Source organism: Nymphaea colorata, unplaced genomic scaffold (assembly GCF_008831285.2).
Source record: "Nymphaea colorata isolate Beijing-Zhang1983 unplaced genomic scaffold, ASM883128v2 scaffold0260, whole genome shotgun sequence".
Lineage (NCBI taxonomy): Eukaryota > Viridiplantae > Streptophyta > Magnoliopsida > Nymphaeales > Nymphaeaceae > Nymphaea > Nymphaea colorata.
Genome location: NW_022204766.1, coordinates 14,816 through 41,750, shown reverse-complemented (window position 1 = coordinate 41,750; position 26,935 = coordinate 14,816). Strand labels below are relative to the sequence as shown.

The 26,935-nt window shown below is 38.8% G+C and overlaps 2 protein-coding genes across 2 annotated transcripts; both read left to right on the top strand.

Annotated features, from left to right (window-relative positions):
* Positions 1-23,517: 23,517 nt before the first annotated feature.
* On the top strand, positions 23,518-24,081 carry LOC116268403 (nascent polypeptide-associated complex subunit alpha-like protein 1). Its single transcript, XM_031650058.1, has one exon. It carries the CDS (start codon positions 23,518-23,520, stop codon positions 24,079-24,081), a length of 564 nt encoding a protein of 187 aa, XP_031505918.1.
* Positions 24,082-24,200: 119 nt separating this feature from the next.
* On the top strand, positions 24,201-25,491 carry LOC116268404 (uncharacterized). Its single transcript, XM_031650059.1, has 4 exons — positions 24,201-24,421; positions 24,559-24,955; positions 25,076-25,234; positions 25,270-25,491. The coding sequence occupies exons 1-4, from the start codon at positions 24,201-24,203 to the stop codon at positions 25,489-25,491; spliced, it is 999 nt and encodes a 332-aa protein (XP_031505919.1).
* The last annotated feature ends 1,444 nt before the right edge of the window (positions 25,492-26,935 follow it).

Sequence of the window (26,935 nt, the reverse complement as noted above, 5' to 3'; positions counted from 1 at the left end):
AACCCCAACCCCAACCCCAACCCCAACCCCAACCCCAACCCCAACCCCAACCCAACCCCAACCCCAACCCCAACCCCTTATTTTTTCTAGAAAATATGCATTGATTGATATATATTTTACAGAAGCAATCACCAGCATTTGCTCTTCCTTTTTGAGCTTCATATTTGAAACATGACATATATGATGTTAATGACTGTTTCCTATTTCGAAAAGATAAATAAGCTAAAAGATAAGTTTAAAATGATGAGCCGTATTTGATGTTCGGAACGACTTTTCCGATGACTTAAATTTGACCCCAGGTAAATCAATTCTGCAAATGGCTTCAAAACTTCATAACATAATAATTTACAGCTTTTCTGAAGTAATTAACAGAATAATAATTAATATGGGAGTCGCATGCATAAAAACCGAAAAGCCTGCCAGCTCAGATGAGCCCGTATTTCTGTACCATAATATGGTCAAAATGAAAAAGAATATGGATCCACGGGCAGAGTATGAATTTATCGAAAAGATTGGTAAGGGTTCCTTTTCTGAGGTTTTCAAGGTCAAGACCATCCTCACAAGTTTGCTCCAGATAACTTAGATAACATACGAGCGATGAAGAAGATCTAAAGGCGCAAGAATATCAGACTGGAGAAGATGATAATAAACGAATTCAACATTCTGCGCGAATTAGTAAGCAAATAAATCATGTAGGACCATCCCAACATCATGAAAATGTATGAGTACATCGAAGATAATGACTATATCTACATACTGGCATAACTTTGCCCAGGCAGAGAGCTTTTTGATGTAATAATCGAAAACAAGTACTTCACATAGGCAGTTGCCAAGAAAATATTCTACGATATAGTCGGAGCGGTTAGGTATATGCATGAGAACCGTTTTATGCATCGGTATACATCTAAAAATTTAGTGACTTGAAGCCATAGAATATCATGTATGACCCGGTTTCAGGAGCATTGAAGATAGTAGATCTTGGAAGCGCATTATAGTTCGCAACTTCTGAATGTGTATAACGCAAGCGAGTAGGAACTTCATACTACATTGCTCCATAGGTGCTGTCGCGATGCTATAACGAAAAATGCGATGTTTGGTCATTAGGAGTCATTCTGTACATCATGCTTTCAGGATAGCCTCCCTTTAAAGGCAGCTCAGATATATAGATATTGGAAAGAGTCAAAGATGGTAATGTTTAGTTCAAAAAGCCCATCTGGGGAATGGTTAGCTCATAAGCGAAAAAGCTAATCAAGCAAATGCTGGCAAGGAATATCAAATAAAGAATAACAACTGGGGATATTTTAAAAAGCTCCTGGTTTGACAGCATATCAGTCGAAAAGTCAAAGATAACTGGCAATGAACTTGACCAAAAAAACATGATTAATTGTCTCTCAAATCTCAAGAACTTCAAAGTACATTTCATCTACTTCAGGACCTAAAGAGCAAATCGTTGCAAGATGGGATCATAACATTCATTGTAAACTTTGTGAAGTCGGGTCAAGATGCTATCTAGCTTCAGCAATGCTTTAAAACTTTGGACCTTAACGGCGACGGTGTTTTAAGTGAATAGGAGATGACAGAAGGGATTATGAGATATCTTAAGACAAACAGACGTGAAGCTGCAGCTATTGCCGAGGCAGTATTCAAGAAGATCGATACGAACCACTCTGGATATATCGACTATTCATGTATTTTTCCATAGATTAAGAGTTTGTGATAGCTGCAACTAATTTTTAAATTGTTGTGTCTGAGTAAAATCTGGACATAGCTTTTAATTATCTCGACTCTGACAAAAGCGGAAAGATTTCTGCAACGTAATTAAAGCAAAGACTTGGCTAGAATATCTCTGAGGAATCCTATCGGGAAATGTTGAAAGGCTTTGATGCTAATAGCGATGGTTAGGTAATGTTGGCCCTATCAAGATTTCGAGATAATAGTTCAGACTCATGATGAAAAAATTAATAAGCGAGAAGTGATATCTGGTTTGTTAATATTAATCCATATTAATTGATTTATAATTTAAATGAACAACCACGGAAACCTTGATGTCGAATACCTCCAGAAATAAAACAGGAAGCTACGGCTTGAATTGAAAGAGGCTACCGCTTTGGGCCAACTCCACAAGGCTGCCCTGATAAAATTGAGTGAGAAGGTGGGTGACAGTCATCGAGTTGTGAAGACATTGACTGATATTCTGCGCAGCTCCAAGGAGGAAACAGTAAAAGAGAGATTACGTGATGAGGTCTTCACTTTGGAAGGACAGATCCTCGTTTTAGAAAAGATTGTAAACCAGACATATGAGAACGAACGAGAGACTTACTTGCTCCTTGTTGAATAATTTAAGAAACTCCAAGAAGAAAATACGAAAATGGAACTGCAGTTACATAAATTTTACTAAAAGATTGGATAGGTGGACTATTTATCAGGACTGGTAACTAAGTACAAAGAGGTAGATTGTTCTTAATTGAGATCATTTCGCCAACAGATTTCGCTTTATCGGCACATAAAGAACAGGAACAACTTCTTGATATGCTGAATCTTCAAAGATAGCAGATACGAAAACTGACAGAGGAAAAAGAAAAATTACTGAGGATCAATGTCGTAATTAATGATAAATTCAGCACATGAAGTAAGAAGTGTAAAGAAAGAAGGATTAAGTTAAAAATATGACGATGATGATACTAAACGATGATAGAAATTTCTAAAATCCGGGCAATAACAGCATGATCTTGGCGGAGCTTTAGCAGGATAATGAGAATAAAGTTGGACAGAGCATGATTCAAATGAGAAATAACATATCCAACCTCAACATTTCTCAATCAAACCCTCTCAATACCACTCTTAACTTCGTCAAGCGTATTATATCTTCCATATAGTCCAAAGAGAACTCATCAAGGAAGTTGATGAATAGAATTACAACTAAGATAGCGAGGACAGCTAATAATTTGATTGTCCCTAACTTTCCATACTCTTCCCCGATAAAGTTCAGCAAATAAGAACGAACAAACAGTAAGCTAAGGTACCCTATCTTAACATGAAAAAAGTTCGAGAGTTGATGGCCAAACGAGAATAAAAAATGAGAAAAGAGATAGAAGCATAAGGCCACCATGTAAATCCCACCAATAAAATTATCCAACTTGAGACCTAGCTGGACATCACGAGAAAGTAACTGACAAGTCAGATGCTGAAGTTCAGGTTGATGCAAGATGATAACAAGAGAATGGCTCAGCACATTCAATAGTTAGAGCAAAGGATTGATCTTATTTCCAAGAGCAACGAAACACTAACAAACAACTATAAAAATATCTACAAGGATTACCAAATTTGTAAAAGCATTACAAATGAAGTTTAAAAACTGTTAGGAAGGAAGATAACCAACGAAAGAAATGTGCTTCATGCTCGATAATAACTCAGCACACTCATGCTTGTTAATAGCTAAGGAGAAAAACAAGATGATGATCGATTGAATAGACTCGTCAGTGGCATATTCAAAGATAGGCCCTTCCAACAACAGCGTTCCCTTTCTCCTTGATATGTGTATGCTTGATTATCTTTACTCATCATCATGAAAATAAATGAAAAGACTATATAATCAAAGATCATTTATCTCCACGCCAAATCCGCATAGATACCAATAAGGCCCTTTCTGGATATGCGAACAAAAGATGCTTACTGGATATTCATCTTGATTAATATCGAATATTATCTCTTTTTAGACTTCTTCATTATACTATATCTCTTCTCCTTTAATTTTGGCATCACCCCATCCATTTTTTATATTTTTGTGGGTAACTATCTTGATTTGAGTTATCCTATTCTATGCTGTATGATATCTAACCTTGAAATACCTGATAAAGTCATCAGGATTTGTATCAATTACATGAACTTTACAATAATTCTTTATAAAATCCTCTGATATACTGGGTTGATTGCTATTTTTAGTGGTATTGTTCGTATGGATATTGTAGCATGCACTTATTGTTGCAATACCACGATCAGAATAATATATCTAGAGAGTTTTTAACGTCGATTGTTTTTCTTACATCAATAGATTTCGGTCGAAGAAGCTATTTTCATTTATATGTCCAATAAACTACCTTCTTAAAGGCTCTTAATCATGGTAATGAGTGTGTTAAGTCTGAATCTATTGCTGGGTGTATGCCTTAGTCGGAAGCTTGACTATATCTATCTCGTTCTAAAGTGCAACAGAGTGCAATCTTGATCTTTTTAATGGAGTAAGGTTCTCACTTCGATTAAAATGTATTTAAGTTGTAAATTTCTTTTTGTGGTTCTTCAGCTTAGTAGAAGGATTATTATCTTTTGATTATTTCTATTCTTTTACTTAAGCAATTTGCAAATATAACTCTAGCTTCTTTTTGTTAATTTCACTCAGTTCCTCAAACTTAGACTTCATTGTTTCGATGATAATTTAAAACTCTTTACCATAGGTCAGTTTCGATCCCTATCTTACGCAAGATAAGTCTTCGTTTGAGTAATTGTTAAGAAAATTGTTTTAGATGTCGTCAATTGACGATCTCCATTTTCCTTATAGACGATTTAGTTTGCCTTCGATCTGGTAAATTTCATCTTTGGTCGTATTTTAATCGATAAATGGTTCATAGTCAATGATTTAATCAAATACATTTGGGTAACTTTCAGCTTTTTATGATTTTTTTGCTTATGTCTTGACCCTTCCTATACTTTTTCTTATATCAACTGATGTTTTTCGAAGTCGGCTTTCCATTTCTCTTTCTTTCATCTTAGATTCCCTATCTTTTTCTTTTATGTCAATAAAGTAATTTTGAAGATATATTTCTTTGTTTGTGGATTCATCAGCTATTTTTTTCATGAAGTAAATCTTTTTTTTTAATAACTGGTTCTATTGTTCGATAGACTCTTGAGCGCTATTGGATTTTTTTTCATTTTTCGTATCAATTTTGAGTGCTTTCATTAGTCTTTTATTAATGATGTATTCGTCATTAAGCTGTCCTAAAGCTGTTTTTATTTACTGCTCAAGACAAGCTATCTTGTCTAGAAATGTTCTGTATTAGAGTTATATTCTCGTATTTTTCATTGCCTTCAAAGATAACTTTTGCCAATGCTTGAGCTATTCGTACTTTTTATTCAGTTATTATCGATAATTGGTCTGGTTTTTTGCAGCAGATGGTCTTTTACGGATATTTCGTGTGACTTGCCTTTGAGCTTACTTCTGCTGAAGTGTTACTACTTTTTCCCGCAATATGCTCAGATCGTTTTCTAGCCTTTCGCGTTGTCCAACCAAGTTAGATATAATCTCTTCGAATTCTTAAGGCCTGCTGATGCAACTTTGTGCAAGTTTTCTTCTTATTTCTACTTACTTTGATTATTTATGTTTTATCATATTGATTATAGTGAACAAATAACAAATCAGCCCTATTACAAATCAATTGACTTAAGTGTTACTCCTGTTGAAAGGAAATTTTGGTAAAATTGACTGATTGAACGACGTAATTCATCATCTTCAGATTCATTTTAGTCATATATTTTAGGCTAAATCGAAGGCTGTATGCCGGCATGCGAAAGGTTTTCTTTTTAAATATTTTTTCCTTTGATATCTTCTATTGGATGGGAAGAGAGCTTGCTTGCCTTTTTGAGTAGTTTAGAATATTTGATGGTATCAAGGGTTTATATGCCATCAAGTTTATCAGTCAAATGGCTTCTACTGAATGTTGCCCCACTTTTAAGCAAAGTCTTAGTGGTAGGGACGAGTAGTTCAATGTTTTTGAGTTTAGAGATATTCTTTAATGGTTGGCTGATGTTTACTGAGCTGATATCGCGCTTGAAACTATCCAGCTTTGTCGAAGGGACGATCTTATGCTCGGAAGACTGTCGCAAAGCAGGCAATCTTACTTATTTTATATTGTTTTTCGGAGTTTCCATGATGGAACAATTATGAATTATATCGATTAGTCTCAAGCCCTCAATTATCATTAAACCATTCATGCTGTATGTATATCATGGAATGAATCCATCATTATGCCTCACGATGCTCTTAGAAGGGTTTTATCAACTTTTTGGCCGCCTTACCAATCGCACGGGAAGAGTTATGAGCCCATTTTTCATTTGGCTGCACGTGTCTCGGCGTTTACTCTCCATGGAAGTATTGGCAAACAAAAGACAAAAGTAAACCCCTCCGTAAGCATTTACAGTGTGCCGTATTTCCCGCATCGCGCATCAGCCGTCACTTTGATCGCCGTAGATCAAACTTGCAAAGAAGAAAAAGGGATAAAGTCCTAAAGGCTGTATGGAAATAGAGGCCGAAGGAGTGCGCGAGCTGAAAGAGGCACAGGAATCCTGATTCGTAGCAATCTTCATCATTATTTCTTGAGAATCAAGAACATCAGAAGATATTAAGGCAGACATGATCTTTGATGTAATTGGGTAGAAACATGTCTTTGATGGCAAAGCCGTCGAAATGTGATTGTTATATTTTGAGCCATTTTTAATCTTTTCGAGTTTCATTTCAGTCTTACATGCGAAAACTTACGATACCAAAAAACCACGAAGAGGCCATAAGCACGAACTCCGACGAAAAGACAAACGCATACCGATGATCTCATGGGTAATCTAAGTATGGTCTGCGAAAAATAGGGTGTATTTTGAGAGACGGTATTCACCTTAAGCCGGATTAGCGATTACCTTTGTATAATCAAATTAAGTATCATGCTTAGAACTGCCACCAAGTTCCTCAAGGCCAGGTACCTTGTGACCGTCAAACAGATCCCAGTCCTTATCCCTTAAGGATATTTGCTTGCCACACTCCAATACATCACTAGGGAAGGAAAGTCTTACACAAAATACCTGATCGAGGATGGAAATAAAATCAGTAACAACCCAGATCCCGCGGAGGAAGCAAGGATCAGCGTTAGCGGTACCAACTTAAAAGAAGCCAGCATTATTCACGAATATCAATTCAACAAATTAGATGTCATTATTTACTACACTCCTCCTCCAAATAGATACGGAACGATTTTCCTCAACGAATTTTGAAGTAAAGTATGATCTCAATCCCATCAATCATCCCCATTTTTACGATTTTTCATAAGAATATTGATGCTGTGCAAAGTCAGCCCGGATAAGATTGAGCGCTATCAAGGAAAGTCCATGATGACTTGCCGAAGAGAGGAAAAAAGGAGACTTGCCTTGACATGCTGCTCGACAAGTAGCATTGTCTTCGCGCTAGTCCTTTTGCCTAAAGTGAGGCGACTCATATGTTTCTAGTGGGCGACTCATATGTTTCTAGTGGGCGACTGCATATTTATAATGATGCTCGTGAGGGAGGAAACAAAGGAAGTCTATGACAGCAAAGTTCTTTCGTAAGTATACTTCTCAGTTAGGGCCACCCTAGATACGAAGGAATACAAATTAAGCGCAAAGCATACAACTTCAATCAAATTTAAGATGGCCACGGACAGCACAAACCCCGATAAAGCACCTCAAAGACCAAAGTTCAACTAGCTTAGAACCGCTTGACGGAAGTCAATGGCCTTCCCTCGCATAGGGGGAAAGTCTCAAGTGGCTCTAAAGCAAAGCCAAATAATAACATACGGTGAGGAGCACAAAAGGCATACCTTTGCGCAAGGGACAGGCCGACAGTAGCCATACGCGTTGCGAAAAATGTTAGGAGACTGCCAATCACCCTAGTCGTAATCACTGTTTTCCAAGCCTGTTTTCCCAACAGCAGGTATAACCTTTTGGGGCTTTTAAGACTTCTTTCGCCTCATAATCCTCAGGAAACATCGGCCAAGACAGGTCATAACTAGCTTTTACTTATGTGGGCCAAGCTTGTAATATAAGATGTGTTTAGTACTGCACTTTTCTTTAATTAATTTTGATAAGTGTTCCATGATGGAACAATTATGAATTATATCGATTAGTCTCAAGCCCTCAATTATCATTAAACCATTCATGCTGTATGTATATCATGGAATGAAGCCATCATTATGCCTCACGATGCTCTTAGACGGGTTTTATCAACTTTTTGGCCGCCTTACCAATCGCACGGGAAGAGTTATGAGCCCATTTTTCATTTGGCTGCACGTGTCTCGGCGTTTACTCTCCATGGAAGTATTAGCAAACAAAAGACAAAAGTAAACCCCTCCGTAAGCAATTAAGTGTGCCGTATTTCCCGCATCGTGCATCAGCCGTCGCTTTGATCGCCGTAGATCAAACTTGCAAAGAAGAAAAAGGGATAAAGTCCTAAAGGCTGTACGGAAATAGAGGCCGAAGGAGTGCACGAGCTGAAAAAGGCACAGGAATCCTGATTCGTAGCAATCTTCATCATTATTTCTTGAGAATCAAGAACATCAGAAGATATTAAGGCAGACATGATCTTTGATGTAATTGGGTAGATACATGTCTTTGATGGCGAAAGCCATCGAAATGTGATTGCTATATTTTGAGCCGTTTTTAATATTTTCGAGTTTCATTTCAGTCTTACATGCGAAAGCTTACGATACCAAAAAACCACGAAGAGGCCATAAGCACGAGCTCCGACGAAAAGACAAACGCATACCGATGATCTCTAGGATAATCTAAGTATGGCCTGCGAAAAATGGGCGTTTTTTGAGAGACGGTATTCTCCTTAAGTCGTATCAGCGATTACCTTTGTATAATCAAATTAAGTATCATGCTTAGAACTGCCACGAAGTTCGTCAAAGCCAACTACTTTGTGACTGTCAAACAGTTCCCAGTCCTTGTCCCTTACGGATATGTGCTTGCCACACTCGAATACACCACTAGACAAGGAAATGCTTACACCAATTACCTGACTGAGGATGGAAATAAGCCTATTTAACACCCAGAACCCGCGCCAAGAGCAAGAGTCACCGCTAGAGGTACGAACTTGACAGAAGCCAGCATTTATCACGATAGTAGTAAATATTTTTTAGATGTCCTGATTTACTACACTTCTCCTCCAGATATATACGGAGTTATTGCCCTCAACGAAGTATCAACTAAAGTATGATCTCAATCCCATCAATCATCCCCATTTTTACGATTTTTCATAAGAATATTGATGCTGGGCAAAGTCAGCCTGGATAAGATTGAGCGCTATCAAGGAAAGTCCATGATGACTTGCCGAAGAGAGGAAAAAAGGAGACTTGCCTTGACATGCTCTCGCCAAGCAGCATTGTCTTCGCGCTAGTCCTTTTGCCTATAGTGAGGTGACTCATATGTTTCTAGTGGGCGACTCATATGTTTCTAGTGGGCGACTGCATATTTATAATGATGCTCGTGAGGGAGGAAACAAAGGAAGTCTATGACAGCAAAGTTCTTTCGTAAGTATACTTCTCAGTTAGGGCCACCCTAGATACGAAGGAATACAAATTAAGCGCAAAGCATACAACTTCAATCAAATTTAAGATGGCCACGGACAGCACAAACCCCGATAAAGCACCTCAAAGACCAAAGTTCAAGTAGCTTAGAGCCGCTTGACGGAAGTCGATGGCCTTCCCTCGCAGGGAGGGAGGGAGGGAGGGAGGGGGGGAAGTTTCAAATGGCTCTGAAGCAAACCCAAATAATCACAGGGACCTGATTCAGGACCATGACCGGAGTTCAGGCAAACACTCTAGTCGTAATATAAGATGTGTTTAGTACTGCACTTTTCTTTAATTAATTTTGATAAGTGTTCCATGATGGAACAATTATGAATTATATCGATTAGTCTCAAGCCCTCAATTATCATTAAACCATTCATGCTGTATGTATATCATGGAACGAAGCCATCATTATGCCTCACGATGCTCTTAGAAGGGTTTTATCAACTTTTTAACCGCGTTACCAATCGCACGGGAAGAGTTATGAGCCCATTTTTCATTTGGCTGCACGTGTCTCGGCGTTTACTCTCCATGGAAGTATTAGCAAACAAAAGACAAAAGTAAACCCCTCCGTAAGCAATTAAGTGTGCCGTATTTCCCGCATCGCGCATCAGCCGTCGCTTTGATCGCCGTAGATCAAACTTGCAAAGAAGAAAAAGGGATAAAGTCCTAAAGGCTGTATGGAAATAGAGGCCGAAGAAGTGCGCGAGCTGAAAAAGGCATAGGAATCCTGATTCGTAGCAATCTTCATCATTATTTCTTGAGAATCAAGAACCTCAGAAGATATTAAGGCAGATACGATCTTTGATGTAATTGGGTAGAAACATGTCTTTGATGGCAAAAGCCGTCGAAATGTGGCTATTATATTTTGAGCCATTTTTAATCTTTTCGAGTTTCATTTCAGTCTTACATGCGAAAGCTTACGATACCAAAAAACCACGAAGAGGCCATAAGCACGAGCTCCGACGAAAAGACAAACGCATACCGATGATCTCTAGGATAATCTAAGTATGGCCTGCGAAAAATGGGCGTTTTTTGAGAGACGGTATTCTCCTTCATCAGGTCGCCAATTAATTACCTTTGCTTAAAGAAATTAAGTATCATGCTTAGAACTGCCACGAAGTTCGTCAAAGCCAACTACGTCGTAATCACCACGCAGATCCCACGCATTATCCCTTTCGGAAATGTGCTTGCCATACTCCAATACACCACTATTGGCGGAAATGCTTACACCAATTTCCTGACTGAGAATGGAAGTAGACCCGTTGCCCACCCGGATCCCTAGCCAGGAGCAAGAATCACCGTTAACGGTCCCAACTTAAAAGAAGCCAGCATTATTCGCGACGAAAGAAGGTCCAGATTGGAGGTCAAAATTTTACACTCATCTTCTCCAGATGCTGACGGACTTATTGCCCTCAACGAATTATGAAGTGACTTATGATCTCAATCCCATCAATCATCCCCATTTTTACGATTTTTCATAAGAATATTGATGCTGTGCAAAGCAACGCCCGGATAAGATTGAGCGCTATCAAGGAAAGTCCATGATGAATTGCCGAAGAGAGGAAAAGAGGAGACTTGCCTTGACATGCTGCTCGCCAAGTACGTGCCCAGCATTGTCTTCGCGCTAGTCCTTTTGCCTATAGTGAGGCGACTCATATGTTTCTAGTGGCGACTATAATGATGCTCGTGAGGGAGGTAACAAAGGAATTCTATGACAGCAAAGTTCTTTCGTAAGTATACTTCTCAGTTAGGGCCACCCGAGATACGAAGGAATACAAATTAAGCGCAAAGCATACAGCTTCAACCAAATTTAAGATGGCCACGGATAGCACGAACCCCGATAAAGCACCTCAAAGACCAAAGTTCAAGTAGCTTAGAGCCGCTTGACGGAAGTCGATGGCCTTCCCTCGCAGGGAGGGAGGGAGGGGGGGAAGTTTCAAATGGCTCTGAAGCAAAGCCAAATAATCACAGGGACCTGATTCAGGACCATGACCGGAGTTCAGGCAAACACTCTAGTCGTAATATAAGATGTGTTTTGTACTGCACTTTTCTTTAATTAATTTTGATAAGTGTTCCATGATGGAACAATTATGAATTATATCGATTAGTCTCAAGCCCTCAATTATCATTAAACCATTCATGCTGTATGTATATCATGGAATGAAGCCATCATTATGCCTCACGATGCTCTTAGACGGGTTTTATCAACTTTTTGGCCGCCTTACCAATCGCACGGGAAGAGTTATGAGCCCATTTTTCATTTGGCTGCACGTGTCTCGGCGTTTACTCTCCATGGAAGTATTGGCAAACAAAAGACAAAAGTAAACCCCTCCGTAAGCATTTACAGTGTGCCGTATTTCCCGCATCGCGCATCAGCCGTCACTTTGATCGCCGTAGATCAAACTTGCAAAGAAGAAAAAGGGATAAAGTCCTAAAGGCTGTACGGAAATAGAGGCCGAAGAAGTGCGCGAGCTGAAAAAGGCACAGGAATCCTGATTCGTAGCAATCTTCATCATTATTTCTTGAGAATCAAGAACATCAGAAGATATTAAGGCAGACACGATCTTTGATGTAATTGGGTAGAAACATGTCTTTGATGGCGAAAGCCGTCGAAATGTGATTGTTATATTTTGAGCCATTTTTAATCTTTTCGAGTTTCATTTCAGTCTTACATGCGAAAACTTACGATACCAAAAAATCACGAAGAGCCTATAAGCACGAGCTCCGACGAAAAGACAAACGCATACCGATGATCTCTAGGATAATCTAAGTATGGCCTGCGAAAAATGGGCGTTTTTTGAGAGACGGTATTCTCCTTAAGTCGTATCAGCGATTACCTTTTGTATAATCAAATTAAGTATCATGCTTAGAACTGCCACCAAGTTCGTCAAGGCCAACTACACTGTGACCACTTTTCAGACCCCAGTCATTATCCCTTACGGAAATGTGCTTGCCACAATCCAATACTCCACTAGAGACGGAAACGCTTACACCAATTTCCTGACTGAGAATGGAACTCGCCCGGTCAACCACCCAGATCCCCAGGCAAATGCACGAGTCGCCGTTAACGGTCCCAACTTGAAAGGATACACCATTGTTCACGATTAATTTAAGTCCAGATTGGAAGTCAGGATTATGCACGGTAGTTCAGGTTTCGAGGGAATTATTGCCCTCAACGAATTATGAAGTGACTTATGATCTCAATCCCATCAATCATCCCCATTTTTACGATTTTTCATAAGAATATTGATGCTGGGCAAAGCAATGCCCGGATAAGATTGAGCGCTATCAAGGAAAGTCCATGATGACTTGCCGAAGAGAGGAAAAGAGGAGACTTGCCTTGACATGCTGCTCGCCAAGTACGTGCCCAGCATTGTCTTCGCGCTAGTCCTTTTGCCTATAGTGAGGCGACTCATATGTTTCTAGTGGCGACTATAATGATGCTCGTGAGGGAGGTAACAAAGGAATTCTATGACAGCAAAGTTCTTTCGTAAGTATACTTCTCAGTTAGGGCCACCCGAGATACGAAGGAATACAAATTAAGCGCAAAGCATACAGCTTCAACCAAATTTAAGATGGCCACGGATAGCACGAACCCCGATAAAGCACCTCAAAGACCAAAGTTCAAGTAGCTTAGAGCCGCTTGACGGAAGTCGATGGCCTTCCCTCGCAGGGAGGGAGGGAGGGGGGAAGTTTCAAATGGCTCTGAAGCAAAGCCAAATAATCACAGGGACCTGATTCAGGACCATGACCGGAGTTCAGGCAAACACTCTAGTCGTAATATAAGATGTGTTTTGTACTGCACTTTTCTTTAATTAATTTTGATAAGTGTTCCATGATGGAACAATTATGAATTATATCGATTAGTCTCAAGCCCTCAACTATCATTAAACCATTCATGCTGTATGTATATCATGGAATGAAGCCATCATTATGCCTCACGATGCTCTTAGACGGGTTTTATCAACTTTTTGGCCGCCTTACCAATCGCACGGGAAGAGTTATGAGCCCATTTTTCATTTGGCTGCACGTGTCTCGGCGTTTACTCTCCATGGAAGTATTGGCAAACAAAAGACAAAAGTAAACCCCTCCGTAAGCATTTACAGTGTGCCGTATTTCCCGCATCGCGCATCAGCCGTCACTTTGATCGCCGTAGATCAAACTTGCAAAGAAGAAAAAGGGATAAAGTCCTAAAGGCTGTACGGAAATAGAGGCCGAAGAAGTGCGCGAGCTGAAAAAGGCACAGGAATCCTGATTCGTAGCAATCTTCATCATTATTTCTTGAGAATCAAGAACATCAGAAGATATTAAGGCAGACACGATCTTTGATGTAATTGGGTAGAAACATGTCTTTGATGGCGAAAGCCGTCGAAATGTGATTGTTATATTTTGAGCCATTTTTAATCTTTTCGAGTTTCATTTCAGTCTTACATGCGAAAACTTACGATACCAAAAAATCACGAAGAGCCTATAAGCACGAGCTCCGACGAAAAGACAAACGCATACCGATGATCTCTAGGATAATCTAAGTATGGCCTGCGAAAAATGGGCGTTTTTTGAGAGACGGTATTCTCCTTAAGTCGTATCAGCGATTACCTTTTGTATAATCAAATTAAGTATCATGCTTAGAACTGCCACCAAGTTCGTCAAGGCCAACTACATTGTGACCACTTTTCAGACCCCAGTCATTATCCCTTACGGAAATGTGCTTGCCACAATCCAATACTCCACTAGACAAGGAAATGCTTACACCAATTTCCTGACTGAGAATGGAACTCGCCCGGTCAACCACCCAGATCCCCAGGCAAATGCACAAGTCACCGTTAACGGTCCCAACTTGAAAGGATACACCATTGTTCACGATTAATTTAAGTCCAGATTGGAAGTCAGGATTATGCACGGTAGTTCAGGTTTCGAGGAATTATTGCCCTCAACGAATTATGAAGTGACTTATGATCTCAATCCCATCAATCATCCCCATTTCTACGATTTTTCATAAGAATATTGATGCTGTGCAAAGCAATGCCCGGATAAGATTGAGCGCTATCAAGAAAAGCCCATGATGAATTGCCGAAGAGAGGAAAAGAGGAGACTTGCCTTGACATGCTGCTCACCAAGTACGTACCCAGCATTGTCTTCGCGCTAGTCCTTTTGCCTATAGTGAGGCGACTCATATGTTTCTAGTGGCGACTATAATGATGCTCGTGAGGGAGGTAACAAAGGAATTCTATGACAGCAAAGTTCTTTCGTAAGTATACTTCTCAGTTAGGGCCACCCGAGATACGAAGGAATACAAATTAAGCGCAAAGCATACAGCTTCAACCAAATTTAAGATGGCCACGGATAGCACGAACCCCGATAAAGCACCTCAAAGACCAAAGTTCAAGTAGCTTAGAGCCGCTTGACGGAAGTCGATGGCCTTCCCTCGCAGGGAGGGAGGGAGGGGGGGGAAGTTTCAAATGGCTCTGAAGCAAAGCCAAATAATCACAGGGACCTGATTCAGGACCATGACCGGAGTTCAGGCAAACACTCTAGTCGTAATATAAGATGTGTTTTGTACTGCACTTTTCTTTAATTAATTTTGATAAGTGTTCCATGATGGAACAATTATGAATTATATCGATTAGTCTCAAGCCCTCAATTATCATTAAACCATTCATGCTGTATGTATATCATGGAATGAAGCCATCATTATGCCTCACGATGCTCTTAGACGGGTTTTATCAACTTTTTGGCCGCCTTACCAATCGCACGGGAAGAGTTATGAGCCCATTTTTCATTTGGCTGCACGTGTCTCGGCGTTTACTCTCCATGGAAGTATTGGCAAACAAAAGACAAAAGTAAACCCCTCCGTAAGCATTTACAGTGTGCCGTATTTCCCGCATCGCGCATCAGCCGTCACTTTGATCGCCGTAGATCAAACTTGCAAAGAAGAAAAAGGGATAAAGTCCTAAAGGCTGTACGGAAATAGAGGCCGAAGAAGTGCGCGAGCTGAAAAAGGCACAGGAATCCTGATTCGTAGCAATCTTCATCATTATTTCTTGAGAATCAAGAACATCAGAAGATATTAAGGCAGACACGATCTTTGATGTAATTGGGTAGAAACATGTCTTTGATGGCGAAAGCCGTCGAAATGTGATTGTTATATTTTGAGCCATTTTTAATCTTTTCGAGTTTCATTTCAGTCTTACATGCGAAAACTTACGATACCAAAAAATCACGAAGAGCCTATAAGCACGAGCTCCGACGAAAAGACAAACGCATACCGATGATCTCTAGGATAATCTAAGTATGGCCTGCGAAAAATGGGCGTTTTTTGAGAGACGGTATTCTCCTTAAGTCGTATCAGCGATTACCTTTTGTATAATCAAATTAAGTATCATGCTTAGAACTGCCACCAAGTTCGTCAAGGCCAACTACATTGTGACCACTTTTCAGACCCCAGTCATTATCCCTTACGGAAATGTGCTTGCCACAATCCAATACTCCACTAGACAAGGAAATGCTTACACCAATTTCCTGACTGAGAATGGAACTCGCCCGGTCAACCACCCAGATCCCCAGGCAAATGCACAAGTCACCGTTAACGGTCCCAACTTGAAAGGATACACCATTGTTCACGATTAATTTAAGTCCAGATTGGAAGTCAGGATTATGCACGGTAGTTCAGGTTTCGAGGGAATTATTGCCCTCAACGAATTATGAAGTGACTTATGATCTCAATCCCATCAATCATCCCCATTTCTACGATTTTTCATAAGAATATTGATGCTGTGCAAAGCAATGCCCGGATAAGATTGAGCGCTATCAAGAAAAGCCCATGATGAATTGCCGAAGAGAGGAAAAGAGGAGACTTGCCTTGACATGCTGCTCACCAAGTACGTACCCAGCATTGTCTTCGCGCTAGTCCTTTTGCCTATAGTGAGGCGACTCATATGTTTCTAGTGGCGACTATAATGATGCTCGTGAGGGAGGTAACAAAGGAATTCTATGACAGCAAAGTTCTTTCGTAAGTATACTTCTCAGTTAGGGCCACCCGAGATACGAAGGAATACAAATTAAGCGCAAAGCATACAGCTTCAACCAAATTTAAGATGGCCACGGATAGCACGAACCCCGATAAAGCACCTCAAAGACCAAAGTTCAAGTAGCTTAGAGCCGCTTGACGGAAGTCGATGGCCTTTCCTCGCAGGGGAGGAAAGTCTCAAATGGCTCTGAAGCAAAGCCAGATAATCACATATTGACAGGAGCACAAAAAGCATACCTTTGCCAAGGGACAGGCCAACAATAGCCATACGTGTTGCGAAAAGTGTTAGGAGATTGACTGCTAATCATCCTATTCGTAATCACTGTTTTCCAAGCCTGTTTTCCCAACAGCAGGCATAACCTTGTGTGGCTTTTAAGACTTCTTTTGCCTCATAGTCTTCAGGAAACATCGGCCAAAACGTTTTATATTTTTTTTATATTTGAATGTATTCATTTTCTTTTAATAATTGGACTTGTTGATGAAAAAAGTGAGGATTCAGACACTTGGAAGGTCAATCCGTCATTGTGTTTTACACTCGGTTGGTCACTGCGAATGAATTGACTAATATCATCATTATTTTCCTCTTATCAATTTAATCAATATCCCTCTTATTCGTTCTAAAATGTATGAATCATTATTTATGGGTCATTTAATTATAAACGTGAAGAAATTATTCGCTATAATTATGTTTTCTCCAAGCCCTCAATTGCAAAGAATATTTTTCTATTCTTATCATGAAAAAATTAATAATTTTCGGGTTAAATGTTGAGAAATTCTTCCACAATAGTATCATTTTTGGCTTGATATTAATAATAATTTTATAAAACTACTCATGTCAAACATCAAGCCTTAGTAGAAATAAGAACTATTAAAAATGACATGTACCTTAAGTTTAACTTAGAAAAAAAAGTATTAAAGATGCACGAGGATAAGAAATAGGCCCCTTCATTAATAATACCGAAAAGCTTATTGACATTCTCCAAGACAGTCGCATACCAACAGTTTTTATTTGCCATCTTTGAGTATTGCAAGTACTTCAACGAGACCATAAAGAAATATAATGATCTTAAATAGAAAATGGAGGGAAGAGTGAATGATGAGATCATGCTCCTCCAAAAGGAAAAAGATCAGCTTGTCAAATTAGAAAAGTAGCTTGTAATAATCAACTTATATAGAGTTATCTTTATGCCCAAGTTTTACTCGATAATACTTGTAAGTCAGTATACAAGGACCAGTTTTTCTTTGAAACTTTAATCTATCTAATATCGAGAGTCATCAAAGATTTTTTTCCCAGAGAGGAATTCGGGATTATCTAGTAGGAAATCAACAGGCTGTTTCGGACGAACCGCTACAATCTGATCAAAAAGAGGCATGAGAACGACCAAATGATGAAAGAGTTCCCAATCTTAAAGGAATAAACAAAAAGAAAGAAAGTTAATTTGACCACAATCATCAATAAAGCTCCTTAAAAGATGATGGCATATAGGCAATTATAAAAGAAGAAGAGATAGGCAAGGGGCCAACAAGACTATACTTCCATTTTAGGAATCAACGAAATCAAGGACGAAATGCAAAGATCTCCATTAATCTGCACATGGCTTCCTTCAAAAAAATCGATGTTAAACTAATTCACAAGGCCCAAATTCCATTCCCTCTTCAAAACAGGCGTCCAGACAATAGCTGATTAATAGTATTGATTTGCTATCCATAAATAATCGCAATAATTTTATTAATGTCTGCCTTAGAATAATGCACCATCCCAAGGAAGTAAATCAATCATAGCATCAAATTGACACCTGTCACATAGTTTCCCTCACATAACCATAACTGTATCTGTGATATGTGCAATCAATATGAGTCGGTTGTGTATCCATCATTGTATTCAGACTTTCGAAAAAACTTTAAAAGAATAGTGAAGAGATATTCGCAAGACTAAAAGATAGAGAAAATGCAAATCGCATCACTTCAACATCATACGAATATATACTTAGAAGGTAGTAATGCCGAATAACAAAATCATCACACAGGCAATATGCATATTCATCCCTGAAGTATGCTTCTATAAAGAAGGAGAGGCTGATTCCTTGTATATGAATGTTGATCAATCAGAGAAGGGCAAAGAAAGTCAACGGTATGATGTAAATAAAGACAAAAAAGAGCAAATGATTGTTCGATTAAAGAAATAAAAGCTGACAAACACTCAAATTCAAAAAATCTTCAACTAAAAGCGTAGAAAGTATCGTGAGAGAGTTGGTGCTGCATTTAAGCGAAAAATTTCAAGAAAACTTTCGCAATATGGAAAAAAATAGCCAGTTCCTGAGACCAAAGACGCCATAATTATTACATATAATGATGGATATGAAGAGCTTCAGACCGAAAACTAGTTCATCAACCTCACCTTAAAGCGTAAGCAGACCCAATCTTTAAAAAAATCGACTTTATTAAGAACTTTATTGGAGTTTTAGAGGAAGATAAGCGCGTAATCATCATAAAACATGAGTAAGATTCATGCAAATACTAAAAGTTATTTCAAAGGAGTAGAACACTGATGAAATGCTATGCTACTAACATTCTTCCTCACTAAAAAGAATATATTTCTCTTGAAGATTAAAATAAGTTCCTTTATGGATTGCTTAAGACATCATTAGATGTCTATGCTCACTATAATCTCTACAAGATTATAAATTACATCTAATTTTTCTATGACGATAAGTAAATCCTTATTTATATAGAATCACTTAGATATCGGCTAAGTTTTTGCTTAATTAATGTAACGATCTTTATCTTCTTCATGTTTATTCTCATAAAAAAGTATAGCTGGTAAGATACTCATGGACGCAAGAAACCTACCTTAGAAAGGTGATTCAAGAAGAGAATAAGTTTTTATAAAGAAAAGTTGAGCTCAAATAACATGATTAAAAGGGGCGTTCAAGAAGTGAGAAAATCTAAGGATAAATGCTGAATCAATATTAGCAACTAAAGTATGCAATGGGACTTGCTCATGTCTAGAAGAACGACTCTGAATAAAAAGCAAATAATGCGTTTTTCTCAGTAATTTATCCAAACTTATCGAATCCTATAAGCTAAATACTAAAGGACAAAGGGATGACGGTCGTCAAATTCCAAGAAAAATACCTAGGCTACAAAGCCAAAAAAAGATCAGTTGCTCAAGCATTTAACTCGAATCTTGTAAAGACATTGCATAAGATGTCACCACCTCTCAAGGTTGCATAAGGCCATCAGATTTAAGATAAAAACTTCCCAAGGACTCCTGCTTTGACAAATAGAACTGGAAAGCGTTCTTTTCTTTAGGAAATACGTTGAGTACTGTAAACAAGACAATGACTATCTTCATATGATTATATATTCCTTTTCGGATTCATGATTATGATAAAGAACAGATATTAAGAAATCATACTGAATTTTTATTCCAATTGTACGACCTATTTCTAAACATACACCTCTTCTGAAACATGTGATAATTTGGATGATTCATCCTGTAGTCTACCAGTTCAAAACCGTCCTCACGCAATGATGATTTTCTTCTTCCCGATTCATCTATTAACAACTAAAAGTTTATCATTCTTAAAGGCTTTTTTTGGACGTCTACTGTGATTGTTTTATCTTTTACTTGAAGAGATTTATTTTGTATATTCGAGTTTTGGAGTTCTGAACTTTAGTTTTATTTTTAGCGTCTTTGGCTGATGGCGGTTGATCCTCGGAGGGCATTGTTGGAGATACTTCGCGTTTTTAGTTGATTTATCGGCTTTTGTCTGTTGAAAAAGCATTATTTCCTTGCAAGTTCCTAATGTTTGACTTATTATATGATTGTGGTCTTGGTGGAGCTTTCTTTTTTTGTGTTGCTTTTAGCTGGCAGGCCTTGCTTGCAAATTGACAGCCATTTTGTTGATTTTTTCAAAATTGATGTTGCAAACTGATGGCTAGCTGTCAGACCCGTCAGATGGTTAGCATCCAACCTTCAAGAGCATAGGATTCCAAGTATCTACTATTCTAACTGTCTCTTCATCATTTGATATGGTTGTACTGGGAATATTGGCAAAAATGGATGAGGTTGTAATCTTGACCCTGAGAAGGGTAAATTTGTGCAACTTTAAAATTTATATATGGCCTTGCAAAGAGTCACTGATATATCCTGAAGAGACTATGTTGATAGGAATTTATCCAACATTCCGAACTGAGATGTCTATATGGTGAAGATTTCAGCAGATTTTATCATATTATATAGTGTGATTCTAGCAGTTGATTATTTTGATTTCTCCATTGAAAAATTGCAATATCCGAACTAAAAATTGCTGGAAATCTTTGTCGTGAGATACGGAAAAAGTCTTGTTTTATATGGAAAAGCTTTGTCATTACAACCATAGAAAAAAGATTTCCTCTTTTGGGTATGGCCATGAAAATCCAAAACCATTTGATTGGACGCTTCTAGAATGTGTCAATTATTTGGTTTTTAATGAAATATATCTAAGGATAGTATTACTTTGAGGGGTTTTTCCATCTTCTATTAAGATCTCGACCAATCAATGAGCATCGATAATTGCCATGGACAACACCATCAGGATTGACCATGGGGAATATCTTAAAGACAAAGTTATCGCGAAGAGATTGGGCAACTTAATCATTTGAGAGAAGGAAAGTAATCAAGTTGTGCATTATCCAACTGGAAACCGTTTAGCCAGCGTGAGTCCTTGCTAGCAAGACAATCACAGGCAATGTTGATTAACTTTCTTTTACCTTATCGAAGTTTGTTATTGTCAAAAGCTCTAACCGGTTACCGATCAAGGTTGTTCCTGCAAGCTTTCTGTGAAAATATGTTAGTTTTTTTTACTCGATCGAATCTAAAAGCTGAAGCAGGTCTGTATATGCATAGGGAGGACTATATGCGAAAAACACCTAAATATAACTCTTGTTACCTTTTGTTTTCTTTGAAATCATACTCAAAGTAAAGAGTATTGAATTTTTCGTATTCCTAATTTTTTGAATAAAGATTGCTGTTTGCCTCGCACTGGACACTTCCTGATTGTCTAGTCCACTTATTTTATCCCTCAACCCATACACAAACACCAGGAAACGCATTTAGTGGCCATCCTGCTTTTCCATAGTTCATGATGGCTATCCTGGCTTTACATGCATCTTACTTGTTGCTGAAAAATAGTACCAATTCGTGTATCCGCTTGTATTCACATCATTATGTAACAAGAGGCAGTAAAGTCCGTCAACGTATGTGCCACGCTAAGATTTCCACATTCGAATCGAGAGTCAAATTAATATTACAGTGTGAAGAAATAAACGGCGACGATTTTTCTACATTGAGGATAAAGTCATTTTTGCTAAGGGATTTGAGACGATCTATTGAGAAAATGTTAGAGAAAGAGAGCCATGGCCATTGTAAATATTGAAGCTGTCATAGATGATGTATTTTTGATCGAAGTGTTCAAAAAAGGTAGGCCTTATGGGTATAAATTTATTCCTTCCTGGCTTATTGACGCTATCGTAGGTGATTGCCGCATATTATTTGCGAAGTATTTGGAAGGAGTTGAAGGTATAAGATCATATGGATATAAGCTCTTAATATTTTGCTCTGCAGTCTTGACGATCTCATTTGCTTTGGGTAGGATATGTTTGATCTGGAGATCAAATTGGGCATCAGGTATTTTCTTTCGTTTTATCTAGCGATCGCATTCTTTCATTTTATTATTATCAAACAATTAAGGATTATATTTATCTACATCATTTTATCCTCTGTTCATACAAACTAAGCCCTTATTTATTCCATTTTTAGTTATATTAATGGATGGCATCTGAGAGGACCATCAATATATGACGTTAAATAGCCTTTGATCATATTTAGATTGTAATAATCACTTATTTTCGAGCGATTCAGGCAATCTGAAAGTTGGCTCCAAAACATCAATCAAAAACTTTTATCCATACAAGTCCTTGTAGTAGGAGACCATACGGCTTCGGGGCAACTCGAACGTTAATTCTCTCGCGTAGTTAGCCACATTCTGAAAAGCGATACTCGTTCCGAATAAAACGCCAAGAGGAAGTGCAACAACTGGCCTCAAAAAGGCTTTCGTTCCAAAGTTTCTCCAGACGTTGTAGGTGTACAATGGAAGACTGACAAGAAGAAGACCGTGAACGATGTGAGTCAAAACTCCAGGCCCTGAAGGATTCAAGAGTCTTTTATCTTTTTCTCTCAGAATTTCAGGATTCATGGCGTTGAGCTTTTTTAAGGCAAAGAGGCCTAGATCTGTGGTGATGTTGAAGGGTCTGCGGTACTCAACGTGATCATGGTGAGCGTGATGGTGATGGTGTGCTTCAAACTTTTGATTTCGATGTGCCATTTCAATCAGAACTTTCTCTTGGTGGGTGAAGGGATCGGTTGCATGGTGTTCTGCGTGTCCATGGTGCTCAGCATGAGCATGTTACTCGTGATGAGCATCGTGGTGTTCACCTTATTTCCCCATATTAATATAAAAATGATAAATTAAAGGATTCGAAAAACTTAGATTTATATCGCAGTCATCCACAATCTCTTAAGTTTTTTTTATATTGAGTAATGAGTATGAATTGACCAAGGGTGCTTGGTAGGATAGTATAATAAGATTTAAAAGCGTTCTATAAATGGGATATCCAGTTTGTATATGATGGTATATTTGCATGATGATTAATGGATTGTTTCTTATGATCAGAGATAGCTCTGCAATGCCTTTGCGAGATCTCCATATGTGTGGATCGAATCAAAGTTCGAGAGCTTGTTGGTAAACAATGTTTTTGAGAATTGTCCAAGCTGTCTGATTCTGCTTTCGTTGAAGTAGGTTCCAGTGCGTATGTGATTGCCCTCGATGTGGATCTAAATAGCTCTATTTCTACCTCTCCTTTTTGGGTTGAGGAAAGGAGGTATCTCTCATAGGCTTTATATTTCTCGAGAGTGGCCCTATTGGCTGCAATTTAGCTATATAGATGAGCATCATACTCAAGAGTGCTGAGGGCATCGCGATATGCAGTCAAGAAGACCTTTGCTTCGTAGTATTGCTGTTCGCTTGTCATTAATATCTAATTATTAATCAATATTTAATATTTAATTTATCTTTGATTTGAGTTATGGCTGAGGAAGCAAAGGAAGAACAACCCCACGTCCACGGAGAGAACTGCAATCACGATCATGAGGAGCATGATCATGACCACGAGCATGAGGGAGAAGAGCTTGATCCCAAATCCAACAGAGGAGAAAAGAAGTTCAAGAAGGCCATGACCAAGATGGGTCTCAAGCCCGTCACTGGCATCAACAGAGTCACCATCAAGAAGGGCAAGGCCTTCGTCATCAGCATTGATGATCCCGATGTCTGGAAGACCCCCGGAAACGAAAACTCCTACATCATTTTCGGAAAGCCCAACATGGACGGCCTCCAGACCGGACAAAATGAAATCAACCAGTTCAAGAATCCAGTTACCCCTGAAGGAGCTGAAGAGGCCAAGGTTGAGACTCAAGCCCCAGCTGAGGAAAAGGGTGAGGCTTCAACAGAAGAACTCAACGAGGAAGGCTTGACCCCCGACAACATCAAGATGGTTATGGAATACACCAAGTGCACTAGAGCTGAAGCCGTTGCCGCCCTTAGAGCGACTGAAGATGATTCAGTCAATGCCATCATGAAGCTCACCAAATGATTGACTCATAAACTATGTCTCAATCCTCTCTTCTTATCACAGAATGAAATATCTTTTTCTTGATTAGCTCAAATTATAAGTGTTGTGATTTTACAATCGCACGTATGTAATTAAATCTTATGGGAAAGCTACTTATCCTCTCACTGCTGGTTCTTCTGGTCGTCGGAGACAAGGTTCTTGTGATATTAGACAATAAGCAACTGGAGCAGACTCACTCTCAGTTCATTGAACTTCTGAAAGGAGAGAAAAACCATCAAGTTGAAATCGCACATAGCTTTGGCCGGAACAACATCGAATTGAAGTATTATGATCGCTTCAGATATGATCACATCGTGGTCATGTGCACTTCCGATAAAGGTAGAAGTGATAATAGTTAGATACATAGAGCAAGATCAAGACTAGGGATATCATCCAATACTTTGATGAGGGAGGAAACGTGATTGTTATTGGTGATGTTGATACTTCCTTCTCCTACAGGAAGCTATTCTATGCTTTTGGAGTTGAGTTGGATGAGCTTGGAACTCAGCTAAAGGATCATTTCAATAACCATGAGTCATCCACCTTGATCACCACTCTCAATTATGAAACCATCTCTCCCTTCTTTTCTCAAAATGAAGGAAAACATCCTCTTCTTTACAGAGGTATTGGCATGAACTTGGTCAACTATGAAAATTATCAGCTCTATAACCTCATCAAGGCAGAACCTACCACCTTCTCTAAAAACTACAAGACCGGTCAAGCTATTAGAGCAGGAACAACTATCACACTTGCTGCTGGAGTTCAAGGTCTTAATAACGCAAGAGCTCTCTTGGTTGGGTCACTCCACTTCTTCAGTAATGAAGCTCTGTCGCAATCTAGCTACGGAAACAAGAATGTTGTTGTCGATTTGTTGAGATGGGTCTTCAGATAGAAGGGAGTTATTAGAGTGAAGAGCATGAAGTATCATGGAGAAGGCGTTGACCATAAAGAAACTTTGTTCAATGTTGGTGAAAAGCTTTACTTTACTGCTGAAATTGAAGAGCATGATTCTGCTACTAACACATGGAAGCCTTATGTTGCTGACGATCTCCAAGTCGAGTTGGTAATGTTGGATCCATGGGTGCGCACTACTCTTGTGAAGGGACAAGGCAACAAGTATCATGCCGAGTTTTATGTAAATATATTTTTACGCAGGCTCCTTTGAAGGAGGGAATCTATCAATACAAGATCATCTATAAAAAACCCGGATACAACTTCATTAAGGAGGCAGAAAGAGTCACCATTCGCCCATACAAGCATGACGAGTTCGAAAGGTTCCTCTTCGTTGCATATCCTTACTTCTTCGGAACTTTCGGAACAATCATTGCAACTTTCATCTTTGTTGTGCTTTACATCTATAGTGGAAGCTCCATCAAGAGAAAAGAAGATTGATCTAAGATTAATTCAGCAAAATTATTAAAAAGATTACGCTATACATATTGAATTATCATTGGACTTGCAAAAAATGGCGAGCCTTTTGTAATGCGCCAAAGTAAACGATCCCTCCGAAGCAAAGAATACCACAGCGAAAGCTGACTCCTTTGAAAAAGCCTTGAATGCCGTTTTCGCTGTAGATTTGATGGATAATATTGCTTGCAGTACCAGCCTTCATATTTTGCGTCATAAGTCGAGTTTTTAAGACATCTAAAGGGCATGAGATGAATCCACTAATGACAGCAGCTATGGCACCGCTGAGCGAATAGTTAATTGTGGGTGATAACTAAAGATAGTTTTTCTCTCTGAGGTATTCGAATATGGGTAGCTGAAAGCCTGAAAATACGATATCTCTTGCCAGTGTTGATTTATATCCGATGTAAAATCCTCCCAATCCTTTGTGGCGTGCTATTTCAGTCAAAGAATGCATGATTTTTTCAGATCTACCCACCATTAGCTGTTGTTTTACAATTTCAAAGGGATTTCTCACCAAATTGCCTACAATTTCAGCGCAAACAGATGCTAATACATTTTTGATTGGGTTGTCAGGGATAAGAGCTCTGATGGACTCATAGGTATAGAAGAAGGAGAAAGAGTAAGGAAATGAGACAATCATCTGACATGAGAAGCCTTTGAACTTACTTCGAGCTATTGATTTGAGGTTTTCTCCAGGTGATGACCCCATAATTTGTGTCTTGATCGTCTCGAGAGGATAGAAGACAGCATCAACTGCAATACCCGCAAGCCCACCAGCTACTCCATGCTTTAAATCCGCCATAATTATATTTGACAACAAAATCAATCAATATTCCTTTGAGAGCACTTGTCCAAATTTCCAAAGGCAATTGTTGAAGCAGGCCTTCTCTTTTGAGTTTAGTTAGCTTCATCGAATTTAATGCATTTTTTTGCGCAAAGTTGCAGGCCTTGTTTGAGGGCTCTCTAGTCTTCTGGGTAAACTTCAAGAAAGGCTTCGATGTTTTCTATTTTTTGTTGTCTAGTCTAACGCAGAAATTCCATAGTTATATAATAATTATGCAGCATCCTACACTTACGTTAATTATCCGCTACCCCAACGACACACTCCACCTTGCTTCCCAGGACCACCTCAAAAACAAGGTAATCGTCAAATGCGTCTCTGCGGGCAGATAGAAGTGGTCCTCAAGAACACCAAGGAAACAACGTGCAAATCATGTGGCTATCAATCAAAGATCGAAGTAACAAAAGGGCAAAATTGTCGTAAACAGAACTGTAATGGTGAGTTAAAGTTGATGATGATGGCCACGGGCATGATGGTCGAGGAATGCTCGGTTTGCAGCTATCGGTAAATTGTGAACTTAAGGTGATTGTCTGTTCTTTTTAATCAATTGATTTCAAAAATTAAGCTTATAATAAATGAAAAGAT

What these genes read in the sequence shown, in the direction of transcription:
- LOC116268403 (XM_031650058.1), top strand. Translation starts at nt 23,518, where the DNA reads ATGGCTGAGGAAGCAAAGGAAGAACAACCCCACGTCCACGGAGAGAAC.
- LOC116268404 (XM_031650059.1), top strand. Translation starts at nt 24,201, where the DNA reads ATGGGAAAGCTACTTATCCTCTCACTGCTGGTTCTTCTGGTCGTCGGA. An exon ending in TATGATCACATCGTGGTCAT is followed by an intron (nt 24,422 to 24,558) that starts GTGCACTTCCGA and finishes CTTCTCCTACAG; the next exon opens with GAAGCTATTCTATGCTTTTG. An exon ending in AGTATCATGCCGAGTTTTAT is followed by an intron (nt 25,235 to 25,269) that starts GTAAATATATTT and finishes CCTTTGAAGGAG; the next exon opens with GGAATCTATCAATACAAGAT.